Below are 10941 nucleotides of genomic sequence, written 5' to 3' on the forward strand. Positions count from 1 at the left end.
TTAACTAAATTATCAATGATTTAGATAAATTTGTTGCATTCGGCATTTCTATGTTTTTATCATTTAGGTCTTGGTAAATGGCTTTTTAAATAGATCTCCTTGTCGGTCCATCTTATGAAGTTTCTTATCCCGGCTTTTTCCGTGCACATTTTGGAATTTGTTAGAGCAAATACTGGGATGTTGATTGTATGGATGGTATGTTATTACCTTTAAATATTAAAAGTCGTAATTGAGTAAACAGAAGAAAAACACGTCATTATTTGTTCAATAGCACATGGAACCAAGAAATTCAAGGGTGGATCAAAGATTTTTAAAACGGGGGGAGGGGGGGGGGGGCTGTTAAGTACGCGGGGGAAGTACGCGCGTCTCAAGTTGACAAAAAATAAATTGAGAGCTTCAATGAGTGAAAGTTTATCCGGATAATGTTTTCACAAAAGAGAGGGGAGGTGGCTAGTCACCCCCCTCTCTACCCTTGGATTCGCCCCTAACTCTGGTCCCCCTGGCCCGGAATGACAATCACATGATGTATATACCTTGAGTACCACCCTTCTGCAGTCCGTGTATCAAAGGTTCAAGAGAAATCAGTTCAATTGTTTAAAACAGCAATCAAGCAGGGTGAAGATCCGTCGACTGATAGAGCTGCTTCAATAAAACTTTATCTTTCCCGAGTTGTTAATGAAATCTCATTGTAAACACAACTCAAACTGCGACAAAAATAGAAAATATTGGCCGAAGAAAGAAATCTTAGCTTGCTTTATCCTAAACAAGCAAAAATAATATCACTGAAAAATATTTTTTTTATCAGCTGCAATATATTTTTACATTTGTACTCATCTTAATCAAGGGAATATTTTCTGATCTAAATTTTTATGCGATCACATCAGCTATCCGTAACGTTTTAACATTTTTGATCTGTCATTTATTCATTCTTATATTTCCTCCAGATGCTCCTGTATCCATAACGAGGCTTCATCGTTATTGCGCATGTTCATCTTGGGCAAAAGTTCAAAATGGCGGAAGAAGATTCGGATTTTCTTTCCTCGACATCAAATGCTTTGTGGGACCCTTTGCACTCTAAAGACTGGGATAAAGAAACCGTCACACCACAATGTATCTTAAGGATTAAAAGGTAAGACAATTCCAATCAACGTTGGCTGTTTTTTTTTAACATTTTCATTCTTAGACAAATTGTTGATGGACAAGGACAGGAATTTTGAACTTGTGAGCTTGATTTATTATAAGCTCTATTTCTCTTTTTATAAAAAGCTGCTTTTTTCTTTTTTGTGAGCTTCTTCCGGATAAGAATAAGATATATGAAGAAAGCAAAGAAATAATAACCTCTACAGAATACCGAATAATTTTAAACGTATCCGTACTTGAGCCAGAATGACAAGACTGTGAATATGAGATTAAAAACTTTGTTTTTGCCAAAAAACATTTTTAGGATTAAAATCCTTTGGTGGTTTTGTTATTATAACCGCGTGTATGATGCAATAATGCGTATATGACAAGATACGAGCTTGTATTAATTCTAATTTACAAAGATTTCAAACACCAAAAATCTTAATTTTAAGCTTAATATTTTTTTACAAAAAGTCGTGGTTGTTTATACCATATTCCAGCGTTTTTATTTATCAATATAAGCTTAGGAAACACATATTAATTGGTTCCTCTTTATTGTCTTTTAAGGAGAATACAAACACAAGCAAAAAACATTGGAAATTTCATTCATTTCCTAACAAAATTTCGTTCCAGCCCATTTTCATATAAAGCTCGAAGCTATTTTGAATTTTTTTGACACGCCAATATTTTGAGATCAGTTTAATTAAGTTAGGAGTCAATACTCCAAGGTCAATAATAATAACAATATAACGAATTGATGGATTGCAAGCATTCCCAAGAGAGTCAAAAGACAAAAGCATGGCGGCCATTGTGGTACTGTTAATGTCAATGGATGCTAATGAGACATCTTTTGTTAAATGGCACCAACATGGCCTCGATGACGTAAAGTGCAATCAAAGAATAACTTTATTGAAGACTTAGTCAAAACATTTTTTCAAATAAGAAAATAAAAACAAAATCATGTTTTCAACCTGAAATTGTTATATAAAATTTGCGCTAGAGAAAGCACACAGTTTTTAAATAGTGTATGTTTTCTCTGTGGCAAATCTTATACAACCGTAGACTTCTTTAGCTTGTGCATAATGTTTTCCCATTCCAGACCATACACATGTCATTCTCTTGAGAATAAGATTCTTTATTTGAGTTGTATCCAATATTCATGTGCCTTCTCATGATCATGCACAACAGTTACTGTTAAAAACAAAGAAAGGATACGTTAGGAAAGACACCTAGTCGGGAATTGAAAAACATTACTCCCAACCTAAAGAGGTCTATTTCAAAAAAGGTTGATGAACCCATAGGCAATAGCCAATGAGTCATTCCAACACAAATATGGTTTTTATGATGGCTTTATCGACTACAAGAAATATTGAAAATTTCAACATTAAATTGATCTTGTATGCGAGTAGAGTTGTTGGTTCTCTCCTGTGCTTCAAGGTTTTTTTTTCAGGTTATGTGGTTTTCCTAGCCTCGTTGCTTAAAAATGAAGTTCTAAATTCTAATTCAATCTTTGGTGATTGTTATACGACAGCCATAGCTTAATAGATCTTTTAGATAGGAGTACATTAAGTACACCAATCAACATTTGTTATTTATTTAGTTATCTATGAACATTTTGAGCAGGAAGTCTTAGGCCCAGCTGTCCTCACAAAATTATTATGCATTTTTGATCCATGTATATATTTCAAGTATATTTTATTTTGGCTAAAGTTAGACCCCACAATATTTAAGATATAAAATAGAATATCTGTATTACCCAGTTTTAGTTTTTTTTAAAATACTTTGGGTTGTGGTTTCCTATACTCCTCTTGCAGCATCCTGTGTGTTAAAGCATCTAAAATAGAAAACTGTTTTATATTTAAGGAATATAAAATGCAACGCATGTCTCTATGCTGTGATATAAACACACTGGGAGCTGTTAAGAGCCAAGAGAAGCGAGCTTAGGAACACGAGGCATAGCCAAGTGTTTCTCTTGCTTCTCTCATGCTCTACAGCTCCCAGAGTGTTTGTATCGCAGTACAGAGACATAAGCAGCTGTCTTGTCTGCTCTTATGAAATATTTTTGAAGGATTAATAATAATAATAATAATATTTCTTTCTTTCGACAGTAAGAAAGTATGTCACATTAGTGATTTACAATAGGGAACTGCATTAAGAAATACACAAGTAAAATCAAAAAACGATATGTAAAAGACAATAAAGAAAATATATATGAATTAATTAATTAATAATGGATGAATAAATAAAAAGTAAAAATAAAAGTATATGTAAGTATATAATATATAATATATATATATATATAATTTTAACCTAAAAATTAACTTCTAATTAAAAAATAACATTTTAGTGCTCTTTTAAATTTTCTTAAAGACGAAAGTAATTTAATGTCATTAGGTAAAGAGTTCCAACTTTGAACGCAGGAATTCTGAGATGTTTGTAGGCCCCAGTATGTGTTGGATTTAACTGTTCTCAATAGATCTTTGTAACGTGTGTTGTACTCATGGAAGACTTTGCCTTTGGGGAAGTTTAACACATCTTCAGATACTTGGTTGTACATGTATATACAGCGTTGAAATTTTCTTCGCTGAGATAATTCCTGCCAATTAAGTTCTTTAAGGGCCTCAGAAGAAGAAGACCAAGGTGGTCTGTTGAGTATTAATTTAGCTGCTTTATTGTTGAGTATCTGGAGCGAGTTCATTAGGGTCTTATTATTCTTATCACCCCAGACAATTATTGATGCATAGTCCAGCAGGGGAACTATCATCATCATGACAAAAAGCTTCCTCGCATAGATGGGTAACAAGTGTCTAATACGTTTTAATACCCCAAGGTGCTGTGCAACCTTGGAGTGTAGCATCTCGACGTGATCATGCCATGTGAGATGTTGATTAATGATTATACCAAGATATTTAAACTCTGTAACGTTCTCGAGACTATCTTGATCCACCACTAGCTGCATATCCTGAAAATGCTTCACCTTAAACTGGCTGCCAAGGATCATGAATTTTGATTTAGTAATATTAAGAGTAAGCTTATGCTCATATAGCCAGGAAGATATACCCTGAAGGTCATAGTTAAGCTTGCTTTGTAAATCAGCGGCAGAGGTCTCAGGACAGTAAAATGCCATATCGTCAGCATGTGCGAGCATGTCTTTGTTCTCTAATATAAACATGGTAACCAGCCAATCAGCACGAGCTTTATATCTCAAATATTTTATAATTGTTAATTTTGTTAAATTGCAGAGACATAATGAGTATCTATAATGAACCACCCCCTGGGATGTGTATCGTACCTGATAAAGATGACATGACCAAGGTAGGTACATGTACACACTATAATAAATATCCATTCATTTATATATTATTGTGGTTCTTGAATAGATCCATTCATGACGCAAAATATCAAGGGAAAAAATTATATGTTGTATCAATAGTAATTTAGTAATAATGATTTTAACTTATATTGTACAATAATCAATACTGATTTTCTATTGTGCATAATTTACAGTAATGCAAACTACATGTATATAACAGTAGTGTGAATAGAGTTAAAGTTATTCATGTAGGTTATATACTTCTGTCAGCTTATTTATAACATTCTCCAAATTTTCAAGTCTTATCATTCGTTTTTAGTCTTATTCACATTAGTTCTCCCCTTTTTAGGATGCTTATTCACAGTCCTTGATATTTGAATTGATACAAGTTCTGTGTATTATCAATATTAATGTGCTATAGACCATATGAAAAACAAGTGTAAGACTGGGAACGAGCATCATGAACAATTTGTAATTTCAAAAATATATTTTCATTTCCAGAAAGACCATGTCTAAATTAATCCTTTCAGAAAGTTCTGTTTTCATATATTGAATCCCTAAAGAGTTATAAGCATTTGAAATGTACCAAAAGCATGATAGCAAGGCTGGTAGGCCCTTGGTTGTTGTTTCGATATAAACCTTTCTAATTTCAAACAGCTGTAGCTTTTTTATAATTTAATGTTATGACACTGAAATTGTGGAAGATCACTAATTTTGATATACTCTTTCTAATTGAAGTGTCGTTATCCTCTATAACTGATGAACTAAGGTATATCAAAGGACACACCCTTTTTCATATGGTCTATGCAGTGAGTAAGGTGTTAGTCCAAAAGAACAGGGTGTTAGGTTGACAGAGTATTAGGTTGTAATATTTAACAATAATTTGCCGAAGGGGAAGTGAATATCAGGGAATAATAACCGAAACTCGTGATTTTGGATTATCGCTGGAGGTGATTATTGTGTGATAATCTGAGTTTTTCGACCAATCAGCGCATGAGATTTTCAATAATCACCTGTGAATTTATACTAATAGGTAGATATTATTAAACCTTGCTAATGTTTAATTGTTCCACCAGATTCATGCCTTGATAACTGGTCCCTTTGATACTCCGTACGAAGGTGGTTTCTATTACTTTCTGATTCGCTGTCCACCAGATTACCCCATTAGACCACCCAGAGTGAAATTAATGACAACAGGGGGTGGACAAGTCAGGTTTAATCCAAACTTGTACAGGAATGGTAAAGTTTGCTTAAGTATCATAGGGTAAGTATACTATAAAACACCACTGCAAACCATTTCTTATTGTAGACAGTTTGTATTACAGCACAACATGTAAGATTATAACCAATGTATAACTTCAATGCTCTAAGGATTTTTGCTGCAAAACAAGCATTTGCATGCCTTATTTGGTAAAACCAGCCAACTTCGCCAGCTTATGTGGTCATACTTTTGCGTGTTGCACTGTAATGAAAAAATGTGTAACAGGTTTCTAACGATTTTCTGTGTTTGATACTCTGATCAAAACACTTGGGACACTGAGAGAACGAGAGAGAAACGTAGAAAACCATGATTCAAAGTGAATCTAAGTTATTTAAAAATAATAATTTGTGTCATCAGTGTTTACCATAATATTGTTCATTAGGAATCCAAATTACTTATCTTATGCATTTCCTTGCCAAACAATAATTCCTATTTTTGTTGGATTCATATTATATGTATAGTTTAAATGATAATAATAATTTTTTTCCTTTATAGTACTTGGTCGGGTCCAGCATGGAGTCCTGCACAGTCATTATCAAGTGTCCTTATATCAATTCAGTCATTACTGAATGAAAACCCTTATCACAATGAACCTGGCTTTGAACAGGTAAGTTCTCTTCATGGGAGCTCAGTTTAGAGAAAAGTGAAAAGTAAAAATGGAATCAGGAAAAATTTGGAAACTTCAGGGCTTAAAATAACAGCCAGTCATCAGACAATGTCTTGCAAGAATACTCCGTTTTACAGTTCCGTTCCAAGCCCGAGGCTGGAGTTTCCGTGCATATTAAAAAGTATAGTTTTGTTATGCACAGAAACTGCAGCCTCGACTTGCAACTATTATTCGTGGTCACTCGAACGGAACTGTAAAATGAAGTATTGGAACTTGTCCATTCAAATTTTTGTCTTACTGGTCATTTTGACCCGCCATGTTGAGCCAGGAAGGAAGTATGGCCGAGCTAAAACTATTTTTTCCAGTCATTACATGTATGACTGGCAAATCACCATTTTAAGCCCTGAAACCTCTACAATATGCAGTTCCTCCTGCAAATGTATTCATGGATGGCTGAGATGTTTTTAAAATCATTTTTGTTTAATAGGAAAGGCAGGCTGGTGATTGTAAGCGATATAATGAGTGCATACAACATGAAACCCTAAGAGTAGCTGTATCAGATATGTTGGAAGACAAGCTGAAATGTCCAGCAGCATTGAGGTATGTGCAATATACAGTACTCTTTCTTGCTATTGTTTGAATGTTCATAGGTTTTTTTGTAAGCCAGTAAGTCATTTGATACTACATGTATATCTAAAACCACAGTAATTATTATGAATAGGTGGTAGGTTATTGGTTAAAGATAAATGTGAATTCTGTTTCTTCAAGCAAATTTTTCCTGGAAAAAAAATCTGAGCTCCAGGTGGGATTCAAACTGTGACCATCTGTTTGCTAGTCAGAAGCTCTAACTGAGCTAGTGGAACTCAGTAATGATAAAATTTACACCGTGAAAAGATGACGTTTCGGACACTAGCCCTTCGACGGAGTGAAAGAGAAAGAGGTGGAACTCATAGTGGAACTCAGCTCATAGTAGTGAGTGAGGTCTTGATCAGTATTTAAGCCTTGGAGTGTTAGTTCAATAACTAAAGTGGAGAATGATTGTGAAAGATCTTGAATTATTGGTCATTGGTTGTTTGTAGATTGAAAGCACATCATTTGTTTTTGAGGTATCTGTCTCTAGACTTGTGTTCTCTACCATCTTTATCATGCAGGGAAGAGAATGTAATATTACTTACTAATGTCAAGGGCGGATCCAGGGGGGGCAAAGGGAGGCTGAAGCCCCCCTTCAGCAGAAAAAAAAAAGATGCTTTTTTATATTGTTTTCTGTTGTGTTGACAGAAGAAACTCAATTAGTGCCCCCTAAACTCAATTAGCCCCCCCACTAAAATTTTGGCTGGATCCACCTTTACTTAATTCTTTACTTTTTCCAGGGATGTTATGGAAAAGTCTTTTCCAGAATTTTATGACTATTATATGTCTGTAATAAATGAAAAGTCTTATTTAAATGGACAGAATATGCAAGTAAGTTCTTTTTGATCATTCAAATTATTGTGGCATAGCTACACCCAATAGGCATAATCACTGTTTTTCCATTTCAGGCCATGTGTCAATCTCCTAAGAATATTAAAGATCCTTATTTGTTTGATTCCCATTCAAAACAAGTTCATTCATATTCGAGGGAAATGGGAAAACAATGCTTTCTAGCCATTGTTTTCATATTTTGTTTTTAACTTCACCAAAATTAAATGTACCAATAAATGTAACAAATTAACGGCAACAGAGTTAAAGAGGCACAGTGACCACATTAGCATAGCCAAGTCTAGTACTTACAATAACATACACGACTTTCAAAAATGGCCCCCAAACTCAGTTACATGTAGGACTAGGGACAATAATTGAATGGAAGCCAGGTAAAAGTCATTACATGTACTTCAAAAGACGCTAAAGAACTTGAATTGAGATGAGTGACTTTGACACTAAATATCGCACTGAATAGACTTTGTTTACTAATGAGGCCTTACTTACCTCGCTTCCATTCAATTGTCCCTAGTCCCAACCGAGTTTGGCGGCCATTTTTGAAAGTCGTGTATTAGACATAAAATCTTACTCTTCCTCAGGCATATCCAAATTTTCCTATGGGCAGGTCACTCCTCTCCCCAATGAATCTGAACATTCCATCCCTCCCTCCATTTTCCCCCATAACACATATGCATGAATTAAACCACCATCGATAGGAGGAGGAGGACTGGCTCTCTAGGATCCCCAGTCTATAGCCTGTTCTAAATGAACTAGATATTTTAAAAAACCCACTTATTTGCCTCCATAGGATCCCTTCGGGGAGAAAAGAGGAGTGTATGACTTTGGAAGTATACGGAAAAGACTTGAAGCCATCAAACAAAGATTAGACCAAAAAGCAGCTAAGAAAGTAGCAGACGAAGAGTCAAGTGAAAATGAAAATGCTGATTCTTAAAGAGAGTATTTATTTTGTTAAGATATTAATAATATTATATAGCAGCATAGCAAAAAAATAGTTCTCTTTTAATAATCTAAATGGATCCAATGCTTGAATTGTTTTCACCAATTGAAATCATCCAAATTTCCTTCTCCCTTCCCCTCTCACTGAATATTTTATTTCAATAAGATCTTCAACTTATGGTTGATTCTAGGATGCTACAGAAACTGGTTCTTGACAAAGAGTTTTTGTAGTAAAGCAAGTGAAGTGAATACTCCATTTTACAGTTCTGTTCAAGTGACCATGAATAATAGTTGCAAGTCGAGGCTGCAGTTTCCATGCATAGCAAAACTATACTTTTTATCATGCGAGGAAACTCCAGCCTCAGCTTGCAATGGAACTGTAAAATGGAGTATTGAAGGAGGAATCATGCATATCGTTTGTCAACTTGCTTCACCTTAATTTTACTTTGAAACCAAGTCTAGTTAAATTAAGATATGCTCTAGGTAACTCAAGGGTTTGTTGTTAAATTTATCTGAAGATACTGGAAAACATTTAAGTTATTGTCAAGGCTTAGAAAGGAGACCACATTTGTGCCAACTTAAAAATAGCAACAATAAAAGTATCAACACGAGCAGCAATACAACACAACCCACATCAACAGTGGATCAGCAGCAGCAACAACAGCAACAGCCCATGCAGGAGCAGCAGCAACAATGACAGCAAAAACAACAGCAGCAGCAGCAACAACAATGATAGCCAAAATAACAGCAGCAGCAGCAACAACAATGATAACCAAAACAACAGCAGCAGCAACAACAGCAACCACAAAATCAGCAGCAACAACAGTAACAATAAGTAACAACAGCAGAAGCAACAACAGCAACCACAAAAATAGCAGCAACAACAGCAACAATAAGTAACAACAGCAACAACAGCAACATCAGTGACAGCAAAAACCACAGCAGCAGCCACAACAGCAACCACAAAAGTAGCAGCAACAACAGCAACAATAAGTAACAACTGCAGCAACAACATATAACAGCAACAATAACAAAACAAGAAGGCATGCAAACACCAATCTTTTGGTCTCTTGTAACCAATTTCATGTATGTTTATATAAATATTAATTGTCATATTAAAAGCCTGCAATGGGACAACTTTTCCTAAGAACAGAAAATTAGGAATGTTGTCACAGATCAGTAAATAGCTTTATGGACCCCTTGCATGTAATTCCTAGAGGAATTGTTCAGGGGGGCAAAAACAATAGGCCATCTTTTCTTATGCAAAAAAAAAATTGTTTTGTCCCCCAGAACAATTCCTCTAGGGACTCCGTGCAAGGGGTCTATACCTTAAATGATATCCCATCTTATAGAAGTGATTTTTGGTAGCTTGGTTTACAAAATTAAAGAGATTATTTTACACTCTTGTGATATCACTTCATTTATTGATAATCTTTGGTTTTTGTTGCATAGGAGTTATTGCTTCAAAGAAGAAAGCATTCAAAATATTGAAAATAATTTGAGGTCTTTGAAAACGAGTTTCTGTATTTCTAGTGTTTGAGAACGAGAAAGCAAAATTGAAAGAAAGAATGAGTAAATGAATAAGTGAAAACTCAAAATTACATTCCGAAAATATTTGACAACTCCTTCAGCTAAACTTTCACAAATGATTGGGCATCCATACTCTTGTTCCTAAAGAGGTTATTTAGAAAGTGACTCGTTATTTATGAGTGCTACCAAACAGCACACTTTAACTTGCAATGAAACTTATTGTTATAGCTCTAATCTGCCATGATCTTTATGCAAATAATCTTTCTGTTGTCTTTCAGTAGTTGCATTAAGTTGTTATATAGTTGTCTAGTTCATGTTACTATAATGTTTATTAAACATTAAAGATATAGGTCCTTAATGTTAAATTATTGATGTAACCCTTATTGAGAGAGATATAAAGTATTGATGGGCAATCTGGTCCAACATCCTAATGAAACCCTAATGCCAACATAATGTTGCTTGCTAAAGATATTTCCAGCTCGTAAAGAAACTTCTGTTTTTTCAATATTCTTACTTTTTAATCTCTTGAAAATAATAATATCCTTTCTTTGTGTTTTGCATTTCAGTACGAGGCTACGTGTGCTAAATTTAAGTACATCTTTTCTCCTGTCACGAATTACTGAGCATTATGCACGAAGCCTCACATTGAAACTCGTGCGTGACAAAGCATATTTATGAAGTGAAGCGGGAGTG

General features: G+C 34.7%; 1 protein-coding gene across 1 annotated transcript; it reads left to right on the forward strand.

The window, feature by feature from the left end:
- The first annotated feature begins 948 nt into the window (after positions 1-948).
- Positions 949-10119, forward strand: LOC148906838 (ubiquitin-conjugating enzyme E2 Z-like). Its single transcript, XM_089037046.1, has 7 exons — positions 949-1129; positions 4365-4437; positions 5512-5699; positions 6192-6303; positions 6791-6903; positions 7674-7764; positions 8570-10119. Exons 1-7 carry the CDS (start codon positions 1011-1013, stop codon positions 8711-8713), a joined length of 840 nt encoding a protein of 279 aa, XP_088893172.1. The 5' UTR covers positions 949-1010; the 3' UTR covers positions 8714-10119.
- Positions 10120-10941: the final 822 nt, after the last annotated feature.

The sequence above is a fragment of the Actinia tenebrosa genome, unplaced genomic scaffold, assembly GCF_029948245.1.
Source record: "Actinia tenebrosa isolate PJP-AT-01 unplaced genomic scaffold, QUT_ActTen_1.0 PGA_scaffold4__44_contigs__length_22323623, whole genome shotgun sequence".
NCBI classification, from domain to species: Eukaryota; Metazoa; Cnidaria; class Anthozoa; order Actiniaria; family Actiniidae; genus Actinia; species Actinia tenebrosa.

Excerpts from the sequence above, each read along its gene's own strand:
- LOC148906838 (XM_089037046.1), top strand. The coding sequence starts at position 1,011 with ATGGCGGAAGAAGATTCGGATTTTCTTTCCTCGACATCAAATGCTTTG. Across the intron at positions 1,130-4,364 it reads TGTATCTTAAGGATTAAAAG|AGACATAATGAGTATCTATA; the intron begins GTAAGACAATTC and ends GTTAAATTGCAG. Across the intron at positions 7,765-8,569 it reads TAAATGGACAGAATATGCAA|GATCCCTTCGGGGAGAAAAG; the intron begins GTAAGTTCTTTT and ends TTGCCTCCATAG.